This window comes from Thermobia domestica, chromosome 9 (assembly GCF_964235325.1).
Source record: "Thermobia domestica chromosome 9, izTheDome1.hap1.1, whole genome shotgun sequence".
Taxonomy (NCBI): domain Eukaryota; kingdom Metazoa; phylum Arthropoda; class Insecta; order Zygentoma; family Lepismatidae; genus Thermobia; species Thermobia domestica.
This window is the reverse complement of record NC_137462.1, coordinates 137,454,196-137,481,744: the sequence shown is the minus strand read 5'-3', so window position 1 is coordinate 137,481,744 and position 27,549 is coordinate 137,454,196. Positions and strand designations below refer to the sequence as shown.

Below are 27,549 nucleotides of genomic sequence, written 5' to 3'. Positions count from 1 at the left end.
ATTACATACATCTTGCTTTCTTGATAAAATCAACTGGTCGTACCTTCAAAAATTGTATTTTATAAGCGACATTGGATTCCTTGGTGCACGTTAGCTTTCGGGCATACTTATTACGGTTATAAATACAGCGTTTTCTGGGCAAGAAAGCTGCCCATTCTTGTATTAACAATGGGTAATTCAGCTACTAATTATCTCCATAACACGTCAACTGTAGTGAAGACTACGCTCGTGCACAACGAGTATTCACCATAGCCGAGATATGAAAATGAAACTTTGAAGAAAGAACAAATAAATAGAAAATTACAATGTAAACACACAATGTTACTAGACATTCTTTTATTTATGTTTTTACACACCTTTCATGATTGTATTAACAATTATTGAGCAAAAAACGCTCATACTAAACCTCTATGCTGCTTATAAAAGTAGCAAATAATTATATTGCAAATTCAACTACTACTTAATTTGGAACATACTGTCACGTTTATGTACAAAACACTACCTTAGTTTCTATTAACTTAATAAGAACTGCACTGCTTTCAATCTGGACCAAATCTGTATTTTTTACATGCATCATCGAACAATGGTTTGCACCTTATTTTTGCTTTTAACTTTGCACACAATAGAAAAACACCAGACAGTTTTCGATGCAAAGAATATATTTCTTCCGGCGGAGGACACAGCCTATGAGACACGATTGTTGGAATCAGCTTCTGAATACGAAGAGTTGTGTCCTGCTTCCCAAAATCAAACGCCTCTTTCTTACTAAACACTTCTCCAAGAATCATTACGGCATCCACATGAGCATTTTCCATGATCTATGGAGAAGAACAAAAATAAATAAATAAATAAATAAATAAATAAATAAATAAATAAAAATAAAAAAAAAATAAAAAAAATAGTTCATAATTACGAAAGATGAAACATGATGCAAATAACGCTTTCACTAAAAGCGTTTAGCAAATCAATTAGTAAAAAAATATTATTCTTGAAGAAATTTACAACAGAGACTTAATTACCCGAACCTCTAAAAATTCAGAAAGAAAAAATCAACAGGTGTGACTGGATTTTGCAATTATTTAAATAGCGGTAAACGAAAATAAACAGTTTTGCATTGAGTTGCTTTTCAGACTACTATAGCCAACAAAAGATTCAAGTATTTCTTTGTAAACTGCAAATTGCACACTGTTTTACGTTTTACTCTTATTGTCGTACAGTTGTGTGTGTGTGTGTTAAAAACACTACAAACTATAGAAATAAAAAAAGAGGAAGGGGAATTAGTTTACAGAAAAGAAAGAAGAAAAAAGTCGTTTTTTACAGCTTTATGCCTGACATGTTTGAGCATATCAAGCTTAATCTTTTCCTTACAAAAAAGTACTTGCTATATACTTTTTAAAAACATTTTAACACAAAAAAATAACTTACTGCATTATGAAGAAAAAACTGAAAAATTTTCAACAATCATCAATTATAATCGATCATTCGACAGGAAAGGATAAAAAAGCAAGTCGGTGGACTTAGTAGGTTCTCTAGTTTCAACGAAGTTTTTGTAGGGCTATTAGAGTAATGTTCACCGACAAAAAATGTTTTAATAGTATTAGCATAGCAGTAAGTATACTGAAAATGAGATGGTTAAGTTTTATTTCACGGAATTATCATTTACAATTTATGCATAAACTAAAACTTCAGTTAGTTAACATTTTCAGGAAGTAAAGACACATTTTATGAGAGATCGTAGGCTGAACAAGTATATAAATCTATAGAGGTCATTAAAGTACACAGAAGAGGAAGAAATTTAAAAACTCTATCTTCAAGTCTTCTGTTTCAAACATATTGACACAATATTAGCAGTAGAGACAAAATAAATTATGTGATTGATGAACTTTTACTTGTTAAACTAACATCATCGCGCTAATTTTGCAAACTGAATTCATATTGCAGACGTGTTCAAATTATTAGACTCACTCTCGAAAAATGCAAAGTTGATGTAGAAGTTTTAATTTCAGAGTTCTAGAACATTTAATTTGATGGTTATACCACCAATATAGGATCCTTCATTTGTTTACTGTACAGTTGTTCCACTTCAACAGTGCTGTGATATCACTGTTGAACAGCAGATGGCATTAATGCGGAGGGAAATACTGAAAGTGATGTTTCAGTTGTAGATAGGTATTATGGTTCCTATCAACAAGTTACAGTCTGAAGTGTTGTGGTTGCTGTTGTAAGAAGTTACAACATTCAAAGCGTTCAACAGTTCGAATGGCCCAGTTTAAAATGATCATGACGTGTTTCGTGAATCAATCTTTTATTCTGTGAAGTCCTGTAATCGCAGCATAATGGGAAAAGCAAAAGGACCTTTCTCCGCGTAAAGTGGAAGTTAACAAAATACTTCTGGTGGAAGAAAGATATACACAGCGACACATTGCTAGTAGAGTTGGGATAGAACAAGAATCTGTGAGTAGAATCTCTGTTGGAATGAACAAGAGCCCCTGGGAAGTGTGGACGAAAACCAAAGTTATAGCTAAGAGGTATCAAAAAACTAAAAAGATTGGCTCTGGGAAACAGAAGTGCAACTTCTAAGAGACTTAAGCATAAACATGGTTAAGTATGGCGCAGACATTTGGTCTGAAAGTGTCGAGGGAATAAAAGCACGCGATCAAGAAAGAAAACAGAAATTAGAATCTACTCCAATCATGACAAAGAAGCGCCTCGAATGGGCACGAGATCTAGAATATTGGACTGCTGACGATTGGAAAATAGTGTGTTTCAATGGTGAATCATGTGTCTTCGTGTCTGATGAATGTTCACAATATGTGCGACGTCGACCTGGGAGGAATTCAAGTTGGAATGTCTTTAATAAGCCGTGAAGCATCCTACTTTAGTCATGGTCTGGGGTGTGATCTCTGTCTTCGGGTCTGGAAGACTGTATATAGTAGAGGGGACAATGAAGCACAACCAATACTTATAAGTTCTTCAAGAAGAGCTGCTTTCTCAGACTGCAGTCTGGTTTGATGATGTACAATTCATCTTTATGCATGATGAAGCCTCATGCCACCGGGAAAAAGCTGTGACAAAAATTTTTCCAGGACAACAAAATTAGTGTTTTTCCGTGGCTGGACACTAGTCCTGATATGAACCGATTGGAAACCTTTGGAGCTTCATGAAGGAAAAGCTAAAGAAGAAGCACATTACAACCAAACATCAATTGATCGAGATCAACAATTTGTGGTATCATGATGCCGAATTGAAGGCAAAATGTGCTAAACTCGTACATAGGATGCCATAAAAGATAGAAGAGTTAATAAAGAATAAAGGATTTCATACGAAATATTAATCTTTGTGTGAGAGAGAATTTTCTTGTGAGTATTCCATTTCACTTTTTTGTTTCCAATTTGGATATACACACTGTATAGTAATCATATTTGAATGTCATTTACGCATTTGTTTTATTGATATTGAAAAGTATATGCCACACCCACTAGAAATTAGGACAGAGTTACAAAGTAGTAATTTGGACTAAATTCGAACGTATTCTCCCACGTAATAATGTAAGAACAGTAAAATATTCAGAAACTGAATGTTGAGTCTAATAATTTGAACACGTCTGTAAATTGTAAGAAAATGTCTAAAGCTCATAGTAAAATAATTCCCAAACGAAGAATTTGATGTAAGAGTAATTTTATATACTAAAACAAAAATGATTTTATGCCTATTTCTTTGCTCAGGTAGTACACATTTTTTACCTGCCACGTTTGAATTTCCGAAGAAAAAGAACGTATGGCAAAATCACTTTGAGGCACTGATAAGGTGATTACGAAACGAAAATGACGCTACTGTGAAAATAAAGTAAGATAACTAGCCACGAATTGACCACATGATTAACAAGTACTGTATATTGCAAGGATACTTCTTTAATTGTAGAATTCACACAAGAACTATCAACTTTATAATAAATTTTAAAAGAAGTTACTTTTCCCAAACAGCCGTAAACACTTCTTACTTAACTTAATATACGGAAAATAAGTACGTAAGTAAGTTAGTAAATAAGTATAAAAAAAAAAAAAAAACTAAGAAACGTCATATTTTGCTATAACAAAAAATATCATGATAGGTCTTAAAAGCATTCACTATGAAATTGATGGTAATTTTACCAAAATCGAGAAATTTACTGAACTGTGACCTTCATAATAGAATATTTAAAATAACAGGACTCTACTTGAAATTTCTTGTAACTTTTCTAAAATGGTACAGTTGACTGCATAGCCACTTGTTTTCAAATCTGTCTACTGCGTTGAAATGTACACTCATGTCCAAAATCATTGTCGCATATCTATAACTGTCTTCTTGTGAGAATATAATTTGATAATGATTTTGCAGGGTACTTTTAATACTGATGCTATGAGTATAATCGGGAAATGTATATTTGTGGTAACCTATTATACAGATACTAACATTATAAGAAATACCGAGCGAATTCGTTATCAAATTATATTCTTACACCAACATATTTACAGACATACGACAATAATTTTGGACATGAGTGTACACGAAAATCATGGAAACTTATATGCAATAACTTCAGTTGATTAAACCCTTGTGCCTAGCCACTTGTCTTCGATTATAAAAATTGGTGAGTAATTTAAATTAAGTGCAATGTTTAATAACATAGCATACCGTAGTGACAAATAAATATTAATAATTCAAAGATCCATGAAAAATCAAACTCAAATGAGTTATCTATTCTTTCTCTCAATATTACCACATTAATTCTTTGTTATTACACAGAAATTTGTCCGGATGCATCATTAAATAACATGTATGGAAATGAAGTTTTCTTTTTTCCTTTTCTAATTAAACCTGAGTCGCTCCCTTAACTGATTAGATGTATGTTGTTCTGGATGGTTGTTGATAATGGTGTTCCATCTCTTATCTAAACCACTTTTTATGTTGATTCAAACAAGGATCTTTTGTCCTACAAAATACTTTATAAACGTTTCTCTTAATCAAAGAATTTGTTTTGTGAAGTACTTTAACTTCCTTGACTTTGTATTTGAACGCATATAAATATCTTTACAGACCTCACATAGTTGGATCGTCCTCCTTAACTTTTCTAGAGTGTTATTTGATTCTAGTAGCATTGTTTCTTTGGTTATGCCTCTGTAAAATTAATTATAAATATACTCCGCTTGGTGAATGCCTGATAATGTTCAGCAATCTGAGAACTTGACCTTTTTATTATTATTATTATTGTTTTGTTTTCGTTAACGATGACTTTACTGGAACATTAAAACCTTTCAATTGTTCCGATTAATTAATTTTTATGATCGTCCTTATAAATAATGGTGAAAGGGTTATCAAGGGTTATCCTTATCTAGCTTAATGCAGAAATAATCGTTTAATTTTAGCAAATCTGCAATCAGCTGATAAAATTTCTTGCTGGTGTTCTTAATGAAGTTATAGCTGTTTTGCGAATACTGTATTTCTCTTTCATATTCAATCGTACGATACGATGCGAAATTTCCTTCAATACGTATAAAGTAAGTTTTTTTTTTCTTTCTTTTTTTCTTCGTCGTCATGGAGTTCAAACTTTAAGCGTTCTGTACGGTGAAATTCACTCAAAGAATTCCGTGAACAAAGCATGCTGGTGATATTCTGCCAGTTTAGACATTTCTTTCGAACTTGGAACAATAATTTAATGTGAGGCGTTTGATTGTTGATTAACTTATTGACGATAGTCTTCACGAAATCAAGAAGTGTAATGGTTTCTGAAACGCACCACACTAAAATTGTTGAAAGCTCACAAAACGACTAAACTGGCAGAATATCAACAACCATACTTTGTTTGCGGGGTTCTTTGTGGTTTGCTACAATATTTTTCATATGCATCTTACAGAAAGTGCCGTTTAATGCCTGAACATTCCATTCAAGTGATATACGGGCTTTTATGAACACTTTTACGACTATCATAGGGAAAAAAAGGCCAATCTTTAGCCACCTCCTTTAAAACAGAGCTTAAATATATATCTAAATTTATCTGGTATGCTTAAATTAGTGGCATTACAATATAGTCTATTCTCGGTTTGTAGTTGACTGGACCTTAAAGACTCACGTAAAAATTTATAAGAATTTATTTCTTTGTTTAATCTAATTACAGTAGCTCTTGTATTTGAAAAGCTGAAATCAAAGTGATAGAAGAATAACTTACTTTTGACTCATATCCAGTTAGAAAGCCCATCTCTTGAGAAACTCGAAGCACTTTCTTTCGATCTCCTTCCGCAGCACCTTCTATAACTTGGATGTATTTATCCATGAATTCCTTGCTATAAGATCTTGATGCTCCAAAATCAAGCAGAGCCATCTGAAATAAAAATATTTCATCATTAACACGAAATGTCATCGTCATATGGCTATCCTCTGTTTCCTATTATTATTATTATTATTATTCCAAACTATGTTATACATAAGTGTAGGAGGTCTTAGACAACGGTTAAGTCTGTCAGTCTGTCGACAGGAATCACAGCAAGCACGAAATGGCTTTTTGATGTGGATTCTGAGTCCCAAGAATATGGTCCATCTCCTTCTTTAACACTCCATTCAAACCGGAAGCAGTAGAAATAAACAATTTCTAATTTTAATGTAATCATCATAAAGCAAGAACTGTTATGGATAAACAATAAGCCATTTATTGATATGGATTTTGGGTCCCGAGAATAGGCTCCACCTTCATCCTTTTCTCTCTTTTAAAGCCGGAAATGGTAAAAATATACTGCAACATCCATACAGCAAAAATGGTAAAAGGCAGAGAGAAATAGCTTTCTTATGTGAATTCGGTGTCCCATATGTAACGTTCATCTCTATTAAAAAGAAACCAACATTATCTAATTGTGAACATTTCAGCAGAAGTTATTTCCTTCTTCAGCACATGTCTTTTCAGAAAACTAACATTATAGTCCTGGATCCACAGTACATGCCCGTAAAAATTTGTGGGTGCACGGAGTTTTATTGTTGCATCGTGTTCTTCGACCTATCGTTGTATACTTTTTCTTGGGTAGACATCTCAATTATGGTCGCTTATCTCTACAGACGCCATTTTCCAATACGGCCGCCAAATAAGCAACCAACATGCATAACTAAGGAACTAAGTCACCTAGGAAAGTGATTTTGGTGTCGAATCATAGGTTTTCGAGGTCAAGGAAGTGAAATATTACCACAAAATTGCTATATATTGAAGAAATTTATATATTACAGACAAAAGATACACTATGTATATACAGGGTGGATCATTTTAATTCATCCACAGGAATATCTCGAAAACCACAAACCGAATCAAAAGAAATTTTGAATTATATTTGTTCACCACAAAGAGAGACACATTTTAGCGTACTCTTCAATACCAACATATTAACAGTGTTGCCAATCCATCACAAAGTTGTATTTTTTAAAAATTCACTACGTCAGGTTATTACAAATTTCAAATCTACATTTAAATAGAAAACAATACCACACTTATTGTTCACTGTTGTAAACTAACGACGCTACAATATCACAAACATTAAAAACAACCAAGCATCCAATAATTACGCAAAAACAACCTTTACTACTCAAGGTTGCAAAATATCTTAGTAACAAAATAGCCACATCAGTATCATTGGACAACTCGCTGCGCGCCGCGTTCAAGTGCCCAGTATGTGTGAGGTACAATTCTTTGGTCGGCTTCTTCAACCTTTGATGTGAGCATTTCAATATTAGTTACGTTTCCTTTTATACGTACTATAGCAGGAAGGACATTGTCATTTATTACCATTCCGCTTGTAACAAGAATCAAGTCTGTTGAAGGTTTCTCAAGTATCATTTTTTTGCTAATGCTTGCAGCATTGTTTTATTTTGAACGGCATTCCAGAATGCCAGTTTGGATTGGTATATGAGTCTGAGACTGAAGGCAAGCGAGATGAATAGATCCGGTAGTACATGATCGACGTACTCTCTTACTTTCTTTGAGTGAATTGTCACTCAACTGTCAAAAATAAAATGTATTTCTTTGGCTGGGCATACTTTAGTGGTTCGTTCAATAACAGCGTTTATTGCTTCTCCAAAGTTATTAAATATTGACATTTTCAACATTCTTATCTGCAACATGAAATCAACAACTACAGTAGTCCGTGTTTGAAATGTTGGATGAAATGAGGTACTCTTGTCGATTTTTTTCTCCAAATGCGATACTTGCTCATACTATGTTGGTCTCGAAGGTGCATCACCTTCAAACAACTAACTTGAATTTACGAGATCATGAGAGAATATTTCTTGCATTGTCAAACCTCTTTCATTTGCAATGTGATTTTCTTCTGAATCTGTGCAAAATCCCTTGATTTGATTACGGCAGGTGTCACAGTTACGTTGTTTGTGGTAAGAGTTTCGAAGGTGGGGACATATACTTTTTTAATTCTGTCTGTCAGTTTCCTTTCTTTAGTAAAGAAGCGCTCTTTCCTAAATTTCTCATTGTTACTCCTTGTATCTCTTAATACACCTAAAATTTTCGCTCTCACATCCTCAGAAACAATTTGCTTTGTCACAATGTTGTGTAAAATAAAAGAACTATCAAATTTGAATTGATTACCTTCTGCTATTATGAACTGAAGCAAACGATTGACTTTGCTTCCCTGTTAATTTATGATGAACTGTTTCTATGTGACTCACTACCTGTGCATTTATAAGATTGTTCCAAACATTGGCAATGGCGAGAACTTCGTGATGTGTCAGTTGCCATTCAGTGACGTACTGAGTTTTACGCGTTTGTCCAATTATTCCTCTCGTACTTTTTAGAGCTCGTTGAATTGTTTCATATCTGGGCCCATTGCGTGTAATGGTGCTGGCTTTCCAGAAACTACAAACTGACCATTCAAGAACTTTTCATGCAAGTAAGGACAATCTATTCCAAGGCGCTCCATTAATTCCAAGTATCATGATTCATAACGTAAATAATTCAAGTAATTGAATTGCTGAAATATAGGGATTAATGACTCAACGGTCTCAACATGTAAATTCCAGTCTCTTCGCTATCAGACGTTACAAAGATTTTGATGAGTCCTTCAATGTTAAGGAAATTGTTGAGGTAACTGCAAAGTTCTGATTTCTCGTTACATTCATTCACAAATCTTAAATAGCAGTCCCTTAGTTGTTGACTTGAAACTAACAGTTGAGTATGGAGGAATTTACATTTTTCTTCTCTATTTTGCAAGGCCAGTTGAAACAGATTTACTTCTTTAAGCAAATTGCTGTATGCTTCCTTTTCGTTACTACTCCAGAGAGCATCCCAAATCATTTTCTCGAGTACTTCAGAGACAATTAACATTCCTTGAAACGTCCGAACATAATATTTTCCATTTAGTACATTCTTAACTGAATTCACTCTGAAGATCTCTGTTTCAACCAGAGCATCATCGAAACCGCTACCAAGGAGGTATTTCCCACCATACCGTAGAGCCACTTTTGCGGAATGAAACATTCTAAGCATGGGCAATATATCATAAAATTCCTTTGGGTTACTTAGAACTATGTACACAACTGTACAGAATACTCCTTCGTCGCAGAAGACCGGAAGGTTGGGTTGTCTCAATAGTTGTCTCACAGATTCAAAGATTTTAAGGACAGTACACACAGTAGCGTAATCGGTAACAGGGGAAGGAATAATTGGTAGAAACCCAACTTGTTTAATTAGTACAACTTTAGATGAAATTAAAGAGTGTATATTTCTCCACGTTGGTAATACGAACTGAGCGTCGCCTGAAGACGCACCACATCGAGTAAGAGAAATAACAAACTCAGTTTTTAGAGCACATGTGGATGCCTCATCAAATGAACGAATGCCAACATCCTCAGCTACTTTAAAGTTGTTCGGAAGAGCAGGGTTGTTTGTACTCTTCCTTCGATTTAGTACTTTTTTCGACACGGTAGCTCACACAAAAGTTTACAAGTTCTGTTCATCAGTGCAGTTTGTGAAATCTTTTTTTCTGTGGATCTCTTCTGATGTTTTATGTTGAAAAAGAACCACGGCAGTACGATGGCTCTCAAATGTACCTCAGAGCGGTGAATATCCTCAAAGTCGAACTTGTCAAGAGCTCCTATTGTAAAGTCTCTTAAGTTGAAATGATTTGGTATCGGTGTGTCAGCTTTGGACCTCCTCCGAAATAAATTCCTGCGTACGCCCCTGGCTATATTATATACAAGACTTCAATATATCGTAAATGTAAGGTAATATTTGAATTCTCTGACCCCGAAAACCTATGATTCGACACCAAGACCACTTTCCTAGATGACTTAGTTCCTTAGTTATGTACGGTGATTGCTTATTTGGCGGCCATATTGGAAAATGGCGTCTGTGGAGGTAAGCGACCAAAATTGCGATGTCTGCCCAAGAAAAAATAGAAAGCGATAGGTCGAAGAATACGATGCAACAATAAAACTCCGTGCACCCACAAATTTTTACGGGCATGTACTGTGGATCCCGGACTATTATCTATGAAACTACATTCCATTGATTATCTTCCGAACAGCATTACTTTTCTTATTTTCAGTAGTTTTCCATAAAATTTCCCTTGCACTTGATTATTAATAATCAAAGGAACTTTTATACTACGAACGTAGTGTAACTTGAAGAAAAAGCACCAAAGTTTAATTTCTTCAGTCAATCCACAATACTTCTTTCCACTTCATATATTCATATAAAATTATAAAATGACATTTATATTTATATACCTTATTATCAAAATCATTCTCAGCCTCGGTGCATAATTGTGGAACCTTAAACTAAAGAAAGACTACCGAATGTAAATCTACCCACATATCATCGCAGCAATCCATATCTTGTAGACCTCTCTTTTGAGTTAACCAAATTAAATTTGCAAACGAATGATAATATCCATATTAGCCATTTATATAAAATGTCATGTCCTTTCAAGAGGTCCATGTAATAACATCTGTTACAAACCTTCTCAATTTATGGATTGAATTTTCAAAATCTAGTTATGCTTATAACCTACCGGCAGTCGATGACCAGCTGTCAAGAAACTTTTGATGTGGTGATAAACGTCAGAAACATTTTTGTTGTTGTTGTTATTGTTGTTGACACTGCACTGAACTACCTTCTTTCTCTTACTATGCTTAATTTACATTAACTTTCTTCTACAGAAGAACGTCAAAACGGCAAACACAATAAGGCTTATTTCATTTTTACCAATTCGCCATCTACTCAACTAAATAATAAACAAATAAATAGAACAGATGAAATATAGATATCAGAGTTTATGTTTATATATTTAGTACTATTAATAAAAAGTCAAAAGAGAAATTTTTCCTCCGCCTAACAACCAAAATTTCACACCACATTATTATGTTAAATTAATTGGCACCATTTTTAGATAGGTTTTTATTATTAAATGTCAAGTAAATAATTCGTGCTGACATCCAAACGTTTCATCTTTCTTAACGATTTTACATTGATATCATGTAGAAATATCATCCTTGATATATTGTATCGGCAACAGCGTTGATTTGCTAATCGAGGAACTAGCTCAGAGTGGATCGGAAAACGTAACACAAACAATTTACAATAATTGTTTCATTACAACACTGTTAACTTATTATTTCTCCTAATTACATTCATTAAAATGGACTACTAGTATCATACCTGTTTCTTGTCTGGGATATAGAAGAAGTTCGACCAATTAGGATCTGTCTGCATATATCTGAATTCAAACAACTCTTTTAGACACAAATTCATGATTTTTAGGCAAATTTCGTTTCGATCTTCCTCAGTGAAATCCGCACATTTATCCACCGCTATGCCTTCAATTAATTCCGTTGTGAATATCTGTTTTGTAGTCAGTTCATCTAGAATAAATTAACACATGTAATTAAATAAAGATTATTGAAGTTAAAAGGACAGGTAGAACGATCTAAAATATAAATAATTAATTAAGTTATCTTAAATTTTAAAAATAACACTGCTTGGATCACTTAATAATTGAAGTTTGTTTTTTTCTTTCTTTCACACAAAAGTGGGGACGAAATAATAATGTTTGGTAACGTATTTCATTAAAATATTCAACTTCTTGATGAAAACTTTTCACGAAGGAAAAAAAAAAAGAGTAGTTTGTGATGTTCTTTTAACATGACTACAATCATTAATATATTCCAGAAAATATCTAAAATCAAGACATTTGAGACGAATCGATAAACACAGTTTTCAGAATGTGATGTGGGCAGTTATACAGTTCCTGTCGCATCAAAGAAAAATGTTTTTGTTGCTCTGAAAGATCAAAAAGTTTCCACGCATTAAAAAAATAAAAAAACGCTTTCAGTTTTTTCAAAAATTTCAAATGTTCAGATTATTTCATGAGCATTTCATCTCTCTCCCTTTTTACCACCACTAGACTTCTAAAACTGCTAAATATTAGTTAGTGATTACGTACTTTCAAAGATTCAGGATTTTTTTTTTTTTTTAATGCGCTACATATACTTCTCTTGAAAAGGAAAGAACGATTAGTAGTGCACAGAAACATTTATACACATAATAATTAAATGTATGCACATACCAGCAAGAGGGCAAAAATGAGATAACAGAATTCACTAATTTCTAGAGATGGCTGGTTTACAAAATTACAAATAATGATTGCCGAGTTTTATACTAATTCCTATTGTACCAGTTGACTATTTTAATTTTAGATACTTAACAATGTTGAAGTTAATCCAAATAATAATTTTAACGTGTCGGAGTATCCAACCTGTTAATCGAAAGTCGATCAAACAACTCATTTTAATTAATTTCATTAAAGGTCTATTTTACAACACTCGAAATGAGTAAATTATTTCGAAATTCATTGAGATAAAGAACAATATAAAAGAACTTTAATGTTTTCTCTTCTTTCGAGACCTTTCGTTCCTTCTTTTACTGCGTAAGAGTTCAATCTCTTAACACAGAAAAATACGAGAAAGTTAGGAGATTTAGTTATAGTTTGTACGCAAGAGATGGATATAAATTTTATATATATATATATACTGAATTGAATCATTTATGACTATATCCAGAAGTCAACGCTTTATGTTCATTGCCCATGTTATGCTTTTTTCATGTGACTAAAATGGACAATATATTTGTATCATCAGTTAGATTATAAGGATGGGGCAACAACTCTAACTGGTTTGAGCTTCCTCGTAGTAATATGAATCGCATACGCGCCTTTGGCGTGGAACACCCGGTTTTGATTCCTGGTGGGAGCTCATGTGGTTCGGATCCCACGTGAAGCTATAAGTCCACGTCTTATATAGTCTCGCTGGTGAACGGGACGCTAAACTCAATCCAATTCAACCTTTAACTGGTTTAAAAAGAAACATTCCATTCTATTCTTTCGCATCTGAAGACGATCTCTTGAAAACGTTCACAGAAAGCACGAACGCTAGCCAATTCTACTAGCAACCCTTCCCCAACCCCCAACCCCATATTATCGTGTTACATAGATAACTCACCTATAACTTTTGGAACATAATATTCAGGATATGGCTCAAGAAGTTTTTTAAATTTCTTAGTGCATTCAGCTTCTCGAAGGTAATCGACTTCCCATGCTAATTCTCTCTTCGCTACTTCTATCACGTTATCAATAAAAAGACCTGCAAATAGACATAAACACATCATACATAGGCAAGCATATTCTGTAAATAAATATAGAAACTGAATGTAAAGAGAAAACAACAAAAATAATATTACTACAGAAACAAAGAGACCAATGTACACTCATGTCCAAAATTATTGTCGCATATCTATAAATATGTTCGCCCGGTACTTCTTGTAATGTTAGTATGTGTATAATCGGCAAAGACATGTATGTGGAAAATTTCATGTCAACAGAGCAGTAAATAAGAACAATAAAACGAAAATAAAACTTTCTTGTTCATTTAGGACTATTTGTTTTACTCACTCTAATTTTCGTATTTATAATTCTTTTCCTATGAAATTTACCACAATATACATTTCCCGATTATACACATAGTATCAGTATTAAAAGTACCCTGCAAAATCATTATCAAATTGTATTCTTACAAGAAAACAGTTATAGATGTGCGACAATCATTTTGGACATGAGTGTACGTACGTATGTGTACAATAGTTGTAATATTAGAACAGAAGCAAAGGACATGTTTAAGAATTCAGAAAACAAGCAAAAACAGAATTTTTCAGTACAAAGCAACATTTTATGGTTTTTCATGTTAACCTATTTGATCCTGATGTGATTAAAATTGGTCCTCAGTTTTCGTTTATTTTCGCTCTATTTAGAATTTGGAGACTATAGACATAGCATAAATTCCAGTCAAAGAAAAAAAATACAAAAATTATGTAGTCAAAATTTTGTTTTTGTTTTTATATTGCTTCATTACAAAGTAGGTAATCTTATGTACATAGCAAGATAACAACTTTGACACACTAACCCTCGAAGTACTCTATTTGATGACGCTAAGACGAACGCCGCTAAAAAAATTTATCTGAGTGTGAACACATATAGAATTCAAAGGGCTTTAATTCGACTTTCAGAAGATAAAAGCAGATAATAAAATGACAAATGTCAATTATTAAAACGACAACGTCGATATATATGTAATTAATTACAAACTTATTATAATATAAACCGCTTGAAGAAGCAATCTAATCAATAACCTTAAAAAGGGTTTTCGAGTTAATTACTAACTCAGCCTTTTTCCAATTATCAAAAATGAATAGTATAAAATTTTATAAATAACTTAAAATGTTAAGTACTAATGAATTTGTATACCAAAGTCTTTCAAAATAATTCAAAAACGAAAATAAAAATTAATTGCAGGAGTAACACAACATAATGTCCATACATGGACATTTGAGATTGGATTGTTGAAATACATTTCTTGGGTAGGAATAGCGAGTTGAAACAAATAAAATACAGTAATAAGTGATATTCTTGCTTTTTTATCGGCGACCAAGGCGCCATGCAAGAACTGAAAGCTTGAAAGTACAAGTTTTATATAGCAATTATAGAATTAAAAGTGAGAAAAAAATAACAGGAATAGTAAGCTGCAGAAAACATGAATCATGAAAGCCTACGTACAAAATGCTTACTATCGTAAAACCACGAAAAACTACGGTTCAAACTCAATCTGAGCTCTATTTTTCTATCTATGAGCCATAATAATCCCTCGTATTAGCTACTGCATTTTCCATATTCGTGATATATGCCCAGAAGTTAATTATACTCTAAAGAACGGAAGAAAGAAAAAAAAAAACTTATATCTATTGCTTCCATGCACTATGAAAGCACTGTCAATTAATTATTTTATGATATACAAACGTCTGTGTTCATCCTCAGGGGAAGAAAACCGAAAGTTAAAATAGAGGATTCTAACAGGCAGAGCCTAAAATTGAGTGGAGTACTCCACACTTTGTGGAACTGTAGGAAAGGAGTGTGGGACTATAATTCTTAAAGTGTGGAGTGGTATTAATGTGAGTACCTTACTTTTTTCGAATTGTATATTTAAACGCGTTTAATGTGTCAAACTAAGTCTTACTGATTCAATACATTTATTATGCAATGGGTTACTCGATTCCATATAACTGCCAGTATATGACATTAAGCCAGAGTTAATACGTATAGATGTCTCCTAAATGGCAGGAAAAACCATTGCCAATTCTGAGGTGAAGGAACTTTTTAACTATATTTAGTTTTCAAACGTTTTCGGTTGCATTCATACAGTTTTAAAATATGCAACTAACTGCACGTTTATCTGTTGTTTCAATAGGACATTACACTTTTCCAATATAACGAAGTATGTTGTTTTGTAGATAAAAATTACACGATTCTTTGAATCCGTTATAGAAATATGTACTACCAGAGATAACATACAACCGCCAAAAATTTAGCCAAAGCACCGTAGACTCTCAACAAGCAGTCATAACACAGGATATATCCGTTCGTAAGTTGCATGGGGAAAAAATCTCGCTAGCCGGCCCGGGTTAATTCTTTTGTCTATAGATCAGTGTTAGCTGTTTGGTGACGATGCATTGTTCTCTTAGGTAAAGTAATTTCATTACTTTAGAAACAATAACGAAAATGGAACAGAGGAAGGAAATAAAGAAACAAAAAGTAAGCCAATGTTCCTCGTCTTTATGCCTGCAGACACGACACCTGACACATGGTTCTCATCTACAGTAGTTGATTTTCCGGTACTTTGTGCCTACAAGCAGCATAGGGTATTCAATTTTCCATGTTGCTGGGCGTTGGACATTAGGTCTATTTATGTTTATATGGAACATTGAAATTCAAAGCCTCAGTAAAATTATACAGGGATCTCTCCAGGAATTTCTTAGTGTGGGCACTCACTACTGACTAAATATTACCCGGTTTCGAGAAATCGCGCTCACAGTTAGCAGTATGAACAGGTACAGAAGGTTGTAACCTATAACGCAGTAAATTTGATCCAAGTTGGGCATGTTGGGGAAAAGAGTACATGGTCTTGTCAGTGGAGAAGTACTTCACCAACTCGGAGTATTTTTATTCTTTTCACGAATTAACGCGCAAATTTTAAGTGCGGGTAAGGTGCGGGGCGGCGTCCCGGCGATGTTAAGTGCGGAAAACGACGCCCCACGAGGAGGGATCCCTGAAAATAGGTACGCCTACTAATATAAGAAACGTAACATCTGTTTCTGTTTCTTCGTCATTACTTTCCATCGTTTTGTGTATGCTACAGTGATAATGGGGAGTAAGTAGAATGCTGTAGACTGTGGGGGCCGCGGTGGCTCAGTGGTAGAGCGTTCACCTCTGGTGCATGGGATCTCGGGTTCAAACCCTCCTCCCGCCAAGTGAACTTTGTGGTGGACAAACACTGTGTGCGTGGGTTTTCTCGGGGTTTTCCCGTTTCCTACCACTTTCTTCATTCCACCATTTCATTCATTTCTCATAATCACCGTCTCCTTTAGCCTAACCGGCATAAACGTGGGACGTAAAACTCAAAGATTTAGACCCTCCGTATTGCTATTATGAACCTATTTTATATATTTCATTTTTTTTTTTCAAAATTATAGGCCCATGTTGAGTTTACAAGTGTTGTTAAATATTGTTACGTGTTTTTTAATGGTTTTACTTCAAGAAATGCCACTTAATGTGTTTTTACAGGCTAGAAACAACATATGTCAATGTGAGTGCAAAAACACAATAAGTGCAAAATTACTAAAATATATATGATAAACAGTTAAAAATCTGAATTTTTGACTGTACAATATACAATCGCAAACAGTATATTGTACAATCTGAAAACCCATTCCTAAGTCGCCACAAAGTTATTTGTCCTGATACAGGTCTTTTGCAGTTCGCAATGCAATATAGAGAGGCATCATCGTGCAGTGTGTTGAAAGGTCTGGACGCTGAAAGCCTTCTCATGAAAATCTGTGAAATCAGTCATTTCGTGCTCTGTCAACAAGTCTAGCCCGAGTTGTTGCTTCGAAACCATTTTCTTCCGATTTTGAAAGACTTATAAGTGACTACAACATATTAAAAATTGATAACAGACTCCCTTTCGCTCCCACTACTGTGAAAAATTACCTTCACGTTAATGTAAATATGAGTCCGTTGGAAGATTTTAGCCCAACCCCTGCTGTTATGAAATGGCTGGCCAGAAAGGAAAGGCGTTTTGAAGTTGGTAGGAAGTTAAAGGAACAGCCCTGGTATAACGGTGTATTTGCCTCGGCAGAAAACAGACTGAGACAGCGTCATGATCACGGAAAAATGACAGTGAAATTTTTATGTAAGAAAAAGTAACTTTTTTCTTCCAGTGTGACTATTTTTCTTACCAGTTTGTTTCCTGTATTTTATGGTTTAATACAATTAAATATGCCAAAATTTTCCTACATAATAATACTAATACTAATACTAATTCTAATAATAATACTAATTCTAATAATAATACTAATTCTAATAATAATAATAATAATAATAATAATAATAATAATAATAATAATAATAATAATAATAATAATAATAATAATAATAATAATAATAATGTTTTGATCGCAGGTAAACATGATATATTGGACAGAACACTGATTATATGTCAAAACAAATGCTGACTAAACTAGTTTTTCTATACTATATAAAATGTTTACCAGTGTGGAGCTGTGATTTCGTTGAATTTTAGGCCCTGCTAACAGGCACACGTAAAATTAACAAGAATTGAACTGACAAAGTAGTCTTCCACTGTCTGTCTGTAGACTCCACAGACGCCATGCCAAATAAATTGCAGGAATTCTATGACACTTTCATTTCTTAACTGTAGTTGGTTTTATGTATTCATATAAGATTCCTACCTTTGTTTATTTTAACCTATTACTTTTGTCCTGAACTTTGTGGTGGACAAACACCGTGTGCGTGGGTTTTCTCGGGGTTCTCCCGTTTCCTCCCACTTTCTTCATTCCACCATTTCATTCATTACTCATCATCACCGTCCCCTTTAGCCTCACCGGCATAACCGTGGGACGTAAAACTCAAAGATTTCATTTAGTTTTGTCCTGGTGATGAGTACATGAGTTTACTCGAAATATTAACTGAAAGGGTTTTGTTGGTGATAAGAAAAAATTAGAGATAAGAGTTGCTTAATTCATTGCCATTCACTTATATGTCACATATCCTTCATCCATCTGCAGAGTTTAGTAGTTTTATACTCATCAGGCGCGGGTCGTACACAGGCCCGTGCTGGCCCACCGGGACACCGGGACGCGTCCCGGTGCGCCCTCTGAAATATCACAGTATAAATAAAAGTTCAAGATTTGGTAATAAAAATTCTTACAGTTTTATTGGTAAAGAACCCGTGAAAGGTCCAGTGCGCCCTTTACATTAGGCGCCCTTGCGAGTCCACACCAAAGATGAACGATTTTATTTACTCTTCTGTATACCATAGTTCTGTACATAAATACATACAGTTACTATTGTTAAATAATCCGTGAAAGGTACAGTGCGCCTTCTACATAAGGCGCCCTACGAAACATCACATTATAGATAAGTGGTTTTAGTTATCCTGTGTGCCAGTTTTGTATAATAAATTCGAATCGTGATTGTTAATAAAGAAGCTGTGAAGAATACAAGGCGCCCTTTACATGGGATACCATGCGAAATATCTCATTTAAAAAATATTCTTCTGTATTTCAGTTTTGTATTATAAATTCATACAGTAGTTATTGGCAGAACAGGTAAAGAGTATAATTACTTACAAAAATATTATAACGGTATGTAGCTATAAAACGAAACAAAGTAATACATCAAGTATAGTTCGGATAGTCAAACGTACGATGCATTCATGAAATACTACACTGACACTAGTCTCTGATTTACGATTTTTACGGCATCGAAACTTTCACAGTCTTAATGTACATCCATATATCTGAGCATATTGATTGTTCCTGTGTGTTTTTTTAAATCAATGTTTGGATAATCAGTATCTATTATAATTCTAAAATATAGGTATATTAATTTCCGTAAAATGTGGTCTTCCTGTCACCACGGCACGGCACGTCCTCAGGTTGTGGATCGAGGAGAAGGCCTCTGGGATATAAAGGTTAGCTGCGAATATACTGAATAAGCAGTCGCGGACAGACAAGGGGTGATCCTCCAGCTCGAGGATTTGGTGTGCGGCTAACAACTCATCCTGTATATATATATATATATATATATATATATATATATATATATAAAAAGAGGCTTGTTCAGATATATTCGCAGAATCCTCGGATCAGAACTGATAACTTGGCACGAACTCAGCAAAGGAAAATCGACATGAGAATTGGAACATGGAAGATAAGAAGTCTCTATAGGGCATGCGCGTTAAAATGTGTAACGAATGAGTTTAGAAATAGAAGATGGACCTAGTGGGATATCAGGAAGTTAGATGAGAAGGAAATTGAGGATTCAAGTCGGGAAATTATACGTTCTTTTACGGGGAACGAATTAAAATTTACCAATTAGGATAAGGACTTTTCGTTCACAAACAAATACGTAATATCAGCAATTACATGGGTTGAATTTGTTAATGATAGATTTTCTTTTAATTCTCTTAAGGGTCGGTGGTGTAATATTATTGTTTTAAGTGTACATACCCCAGCAGAAAATAAGGATGACAATAAGAAAAGTTTCTTACGAAAGATTACAACGGGTATTTGATCATCTCCTGCAATACCATATGAAAATTCTGTTAGGCGGTTTCAATGCAAAGGTAGGACGAGAGGGTATTTTCAAACCGATTATAGGGAATAAATGTCTGCGTAAGGAAGATTGTGACAACGGCGTTAGACTCGTGAACTCTGCAAATCCAGAAACCTTATGGTGATGATTACAAAATTCCCACGTCGCAACGTTCATAATTATACATGGACCTCACCAGACGGGAAAACACATAATCAAATCGATCACGTTTTAGTAGATAGAAGAAAACAGTCTAGCACACCTTATGTTCGAGTTGATTATGAAAACACTGCCCGACGAAATTAAACTTTTTGAAAGCTGTTTTTGATTTGACACCTGATTTTATATAATTTGAGGTTGCTAATTACGCAAATGAAATTAGTTTTCCCCCATCACGTCAGGTTTTTTCACAAATCGGAAAACATGATTGCGTAAATTGTGCTATTTACACAGCAACGCTGATAATATAGAGTAACATTATGACTATATATTTATAACAAAGGAACATTATTTTGCGTCAGAACTAATCTGAACATCGATATTCAAATAATTAAGGTCATCAGTGACGTAACTAGGGGGCAAACGGGGCTTGTGCCCCGGGCGCTGGATTGGGAAGGCTCAAATTGGCAAATATTTGGGGGGAGCGTTTCTGTTTGGTTGATAAGGAGGCACTAAGGCGCGTTCTTGCCCCAGGCGACAACTAGCGTATTCATGTCGCTGAAGGTCATTAATAAACAACTTATCTCATTTTTGTCTCTGTTTCTTCACTTGGAAGCTCCTAAAACTAGACTTCCTTTTGTGAGTAGTTCGTGAATCTTCACGTACTAACCTCCAACAGTAATCCGCCAACATTGTTGTTCTCCTACGTCCCTGATAGTGGAATTCAATTACTTTGATGTCCTGGTGAAATCTTTCATAATGTTCTTCACTTTAATCACCGAAGTTAGAAGGAAAGTATTCTTCACTTTAATCACCGAAGTTAGAAGGAAAGTGTTCTTCACTTTAATCACCGAAGTTAGAAGGAAAGCTGTCTAAATGTTAATACAGAAAATAAATCTTACGACTCATTTTATACCCTAATCTTCTAAACTTCTGGAGCATATTAGACACAATGTACTTGTAATTTTCGTCTCTGTTGTTCCCGAGAAAATTATGACACACGTTCCTGAATGCACTTCATGCTTACTTTTCAACACTTATAATACAATGTTCAAAGTCTGACTGATCTGAGACTTTCTGATCTGAGGACCGATGAATATTCCTTCTTTTAACTTAGCACTTGAAAGTTCTGGAAATTTTGTCATTAGACACTGAAAGCACTACCCATCTTTATTTAGACCTTTGACAAATTGTTTCATTAGGCGTAATTTAATATGCAAGGTGATAATATGACTTGTGAAGGGTCTACGAGGCAGATGTTTTTCACATTTTTACTTCCTATATTGCGGCTTTCCCTGACAGGCCAACCAATTTCAGTCCAGTGTTTATCGCGTTCTCTGCTGTTCCATTCGCAAAATATGGCATGGATATTTGTTGCACCCTTACTGCTGTTCAAGAAGCGTACATATCACCTTCAGATCGCCGCACAATAACCACTGATGATCCTCGTATTTTATTGTTTTTAAAAACATTTCCATATTTCGTAAGTCTCCTTTAAATGCACAGAATGAATAATGAGCATAGAGAGGGTTGTTGATTGCTGTTGTGAAGAAGCAGACCGTTCAAACTTCTCTTGTTGGAATCAATGAAAAAACATTCCTCTGCATTATAGTTCTCGCAATCACAGCTTACACAACGCTGTTATTGCGTTCCCAACCTGTAACGCGTTGTGGTATTATTCAGTACTACCAGATACAGTACATACTTTTTCCATGTTAGCAGAATAAGTAACTGCACGTCTTTTATTACAAATTCAAAGATAATCAGAAGGCTATGGCATCGAAAGTATCTTTTTATATTTGTAATTACAATCAGTACTTCTTCCGAAATATACATTTATACGGTTATTTTCCTCTCCTCTCCCTCTATTTTAAGAAAACTGTATGTCATAGGGCAAAACTAACTACATTTTTGGATTTCTCAGGTCAAAAACATTCAGAAAACCTTAAGAGTTTCCAAACAGCAAAATCATTGTAGAGCAGTGTAATAAGAGAGAGACTATCGTTGAACAAAGGAAATATTCAATATCTGAAAACAGAGGAGAGTCAGATGAGAGGGGAACCAGATTGAAGTGTCGAATAGACTCTCGGTTTTATAAGGTTCGGAGAGCACTAGTGTTCAGGATACTTGGTTGAAATTAGAGATAACATTAAGATTTCAGCAAAAGAAATATTGAGACACGCAGAAATACGTACCGTAGGAACAAAGCATATTTCAACCAGGAATGCACTAAAGTAGCAGAGAAGAGAAAACAGAAGAAACAGCGTTGGCTACAAAATCCGAACGAAAAAACAACATAAAATTTCACTGTCATCTGGAGGAAAACTTCCAAAACTTTTAGAACAAAGAAACGCGATTTTTGAAAGCTAAAATTAATTAACTTGAAGATAATAGTAAAAATAAAAACATTCGGGACATGTATAAATGCATTAACGGACTTAAGAAAGGCTATCAATTTCGTGCCTATATTTTAAATAAAGCTAAAGGAACAGTTCTCACTGATCAGGATAGCATCTTAAATAGATAGAAAGACTTCATTGACGATTTGCGTAACACATAGCCAAAAACTAATGTGCGTGGAGAAAGTGGAATGCATACAGCATAACCGTATATTCCAGAACCTTACCAGACAGAAATAGAAATCGCTATTTAAAAAATTAAAAAACACGTCTCCGGGTATAGACGAAATTCTGGTTGACTTAATTTTAGCTGGAGGGGGAAAATTGTAGAACAAGATACACAAAGTGATTCTCCTTATCTGGAACAAGGAGGAATTACCACAATAGTGAAAAGAAGCAATCATTATTCTAGTTCAGAAGAAAAGCAACAAAACTGATTTAATAATTATTGAGGCATTTCTCTTCCGTCAACATCCAATAAATCCTCTTAAACATTCTATTAGAAAGATTGCCTCCATACGTAGATGAAATTATTGGAGATTATCAGAGCGGATGTAGGTAAAATCGATCAACTATCGACCAGATATTTACTATTCAACTAATACTTGAAAAAGAAATGGGAATACAATATTCTGGCACATCAATTATTGACTTTAGACTAGGGTAGGAGGGAAACATTGTATATACAACATGCTTACAGAATTTGTAATACCGAAAAAGGTAGATTAATTAAGATATGTTTAAATAAATCCCAAAGTAAGGTTCGAGTAGAGAAATTCTTGTTCACGAGCTTTCACGTTGAGAATGGCCTGAAAGAAGGAGATGCGTTGTCGCCATTATTATTTAACTTTGTTCTGGAGAACACTATAAGGAAAATCAAAGACTGGAATCTGGTCCTAGAGCTGAATTGTATTTATCAGGTTGTGGCTGATGATGTAAATTTAATAGAGGATGATAGAACAATAGAAAGGAATGCAGAAACCTTACTTAACGCTTGCAGAGATATGGGCTTAAAAATAAATGGAGAGAAAACTAAATAAATGAAAGTTTGTCGGGATTGTAATACTGAATTTTATGGATGCGTTAAAATACCAAATAATATTTTCTTTCGACAAAGTGGATACTTTCAAATATCTAGAATCATTATTAACAGACCAAAACCATAATCACTATAAAAATTTGATGTCAACTGAAAGCAGGGATTTCGTGTTATTATTCAGTTAAAAATCTTTTGTTGTCGCGAATTCTGTAGAGGAATTTGTAGCTTAAAATATAAAACGATAATCATGCCTGTTGTGCTTTATGGTTGCGAAACATGGTCACTGAATCTGAGGGAAAACCGCAGACTGAAAGTATTTGAAAACAAGATTCTTAAACCAATATTAGAACTCCAAGAGAAACGGGAATGGGGAATGGCAAAAATTTCATAACGAGAAACTGCATAATTTTATAGCGTTTACAAAACCATTGTTAGGGTCATCAAGTCTAGGAGGCCCAAATAGTCATGTTATGTAGCCAGAATGGAAGAAATTAGAAACGCTTTCAAAATTCTAACTGGAGATCCAAATAGGAAAACAAAAATTAGGAAGACCGAGGCGCAGATTGGGAGGACAATATTAAAATGGTTCTCGCAGAGATTGAAATATAACGTAGAAACTGGGTCCAGTAGGCTAAGGACAGAAATCAATGGAGAGCTTTTGTAAACGCGGCACTGAACCTCCTTCTGTTCATAGGCCATAGAACTATATTAAATTGTTGATACATTTAGCTTCTTTTTATTTGACAGAAATGTTATTAGAGGAACTAAAAATTTTTTTCTCTAGTAAAGAGGATTTCTATTCAAGGTTTCCACAAATTAGCTATTTACGTTAATACTAAATTTGGTGGTGATTTTGATATAGAAAGACATCCATACTTTCTTTCAAAGTATATATTCCCGTTTGTATCGGCGCCCTTTTAGTAGACTTGTCCACCGCCCTCATTAGTATCCCAGCACGGCCCTGGTCGTACATTAGGAGCTGCAGAACCACCACATTATTTTAGCGATAAATATACTTTTAAGTGATATGAACTGCATTCAACAGTTTTAAAACTTAACAGTCATAACCTTCTGATATGAACAGCGCCCTTACATTGTGCTATCTAGTAACGCTGCGTTGCATTGCATTAACTCTAAACGTTTAATACTAATGCGTGAACTGCGCAAGGAGTTTCTTATGTACCTCCATTAGCACCTATACCTATGATTGTTGTGGTTTTCGCAGTTACGACAGGCTTGATAATACTGACGATCCTGAAGACATAAGAATGTTTTAGAGCGCGAGGTGCTTAATATTTGTTGTTGCTGAGATAGGAAACCTACGTTTTTGAGGGGAACGAACATAGGACAATTTAGAAAAAAATAAATAAATAAATAAAAAGATTAAGATAATTGAATTCATTACTTGTAATGTTAAATAACGTGCAAGTACAGGAAATTTAAAGTTTGAAGCAGGAATTTAGGCATATTCATGCTTTAGTAAATTATAGTTTCCTTTTCATGATCGTGCCGAGAGAATTTGACACCTTGCACTACGTTGATGAAGCGCTCTTGCCTCGTCAGGTGGCGTACGTTAAGCTCTGTAAAAAGTGATTGCGCATCTACTTCCAGCACAACTTTTCCTAGGTTTCTACACCAGAATTCTTAATCCCTTACTCAGGTTGCTCCGCCATTCCCATATGATGCTGAGTTAACATTGAAAACTCTAGTGCCTCTCGCAGCCAAGTGGGAAAGGCACGTGGTCTCGAATTGGATCCCTATTGAGGGTACTTGCATCAGACAAAAACTCACGCAGTGTTCCGATTCTACTTTAAGCAGTATATGTCTTATATAGCCTCTGTGCTGAAAAGAAACGCTAACCTAGTATCAATCTATCAACCAAAAGTTCTGAGCCCTCACTGGGCACTGAATTCAAGGATGTTATAAAATAGAGGTTATGTTCATACTGCTAAATCATGAAATCATACGTCACAGCTCCGCTACACGTACTCTGCCATCTTTGATGCGTCAACGTAAACAGTTAAAAATTTCAATATTTTAGGACTATTTTTTGAAAATTAAACAAACAATCGGAAGTGAGCCCGACAGTAAAACCAATCGAATGTAGTAAGCTCGAGCGCGAATACAGTTGAGATTAGTTAGTCTGAATGAGCGCTTGCTCAACTGAGGGTCGAATGTCCGAACTCAGGTGAACACGTATCTGGAAGAAATTAGTGGCTAGTGAGTGTCAACCTCATTGAGGGATGTGAGCCTGAGCCCAAATAAGAGCGATCCTCAACGTGAATAGTGAAAGTGAGCCCCGCTGAAGGTAATGAGCCCCAATCGAAATGAGTGTAAGCCCCACTGACGAAACTGAGCTCGAGCCCCATTGATGATAGTGAGCTATTATCGCGTTTTTAAAATCCTATAAACCCAAAAATTCATTTGCATTCATCCCAGCTTTACTACGGCAGATCACGATCACATCCGTACTTATACCTTATCGAAACCGAAGCTGGGTGCAGGGGTCAACAAAACATAAGTACCGTTATATAGAAATATGTGTAAGTGATTAAGTTTAGCACAAATATGAACGAACGAGAATTACCTTACAATATAAATCACAAAACCTGGTTAAACTGTGCAAAAATATATTATTACTGAATATGAAATATACAATTAAAATGACACTAAAAGATTGCAAGCAACTTTTGTTTGTAATTCTTTGATCGTTTTAACCTTTTATTTTTTAATCCTATTTGATTTCCTTTGGCGAAGAGGTGGCTATTTAAATGTTAATGAATTAATGTTTCACTTACTCACAGTCAATCTTAAACCGGTCAGCAGATATCACTCGGGTCCTGGAGTTGAATCCACTAGACAACAAATCCACAGAAGGTTTTTGGGCTAAGGCCAGGAGAAGCTTGGAGCTGCGTAGGTTAATTTCGAGGTCCCGATTTCGTTTCCCACTGACAAGGGTAAGCGATCGTCTTAGCTGGTGCTATTAGTTCCTGTTACTCGATGGTTCGAACTCAAAAGTCCATTATGAAAAATTGAGATCACAAACAAACACGGAAGTGTTAGCACGTACTATATATGAATCACTTCGCTTAAGATCTCTATACACTATTGAAATATGTATTCTCTACGGATGCGTAGAATGTAACTGGCGATGAATTACAAAAAATTTAACTTTCACTTACAAATATTACACTTCCGTACGCAAAGCTCGACCCTTCCCCGGGAGCACTCCGGTATATTACTCTTGAAAAGTAATGCACCCCACTCGCCTTTGTGGGTGCTCTTCGAAGAGGCAAGCATACGCGCGTACCAAACACACACTGAGCGTCCTAGTTAGCAAACCAAGGCTTGTATATGGCCAACCGGGAAAATCCCGATTTTCACTTCTAACGTCCGGACCAGAATTATTGTCCAATAAGCTTTTAGTTATGGAAATGCGTAGGTGAGAAGTGATTGTCCCGAAAATCAGACTCAAAGGAACACTCACTAAGCAAGTTATCATCACGTGAATAGTCCTTGTTCCTCGACCATATATGGCCGTAAAAATCGAAGTGAAGCCTACCAACACAAATGTACAAAATACCAAACTGGTGAAGAAAGCTTCGAGATTATTCCTTTCATATATGAGGGTTGGTTGATAAAGTTCGAAATTAAATCTGTCTTTCCCAATATCCTATTAAATTCGGAAAAATGAGCTTCGGGTCGGTGA

General features: G+C 34.9%; 1 protein-coding gene across 1 annotated transcript in view; it reads right to left on the bottom strand.

Annotated features, from left to right (window-relative positions):
• Window positions 1–321: 321 nt before the first annotated feature.
• Coq8 (ubiquinone biosynthesis protein COQ8, mitochondrial) overlaps window positions 322–27,549 on the bottom strand; it is a 76,114-nt gene continuing 48,886 nt past the window's right edge. Inside the window, exons 8-11 of the mRNA XM_081771888.1 lie at window positions 13,522–13,662; window positions 11,684–11,886; window positions 6,206–6,358; window positions 322–818 (exon numbers count right to left, since the gene is read on the bottom strand). Of these exons, the coding sequence (XP_081628014.1) occupies window positions 540–818; window positions 6,206–6,358; window positions 11,684–11,886; window positions 13,522–13,662 (776 nt within the window). The 3' untranslated portion in view covers window positions 322–539. The remainder of the gene's footprint in view (window positions 819–6,205; window positions 6,359–11,683; window positions 11,887–13,521; window positions 13,663–27,549) is intronic.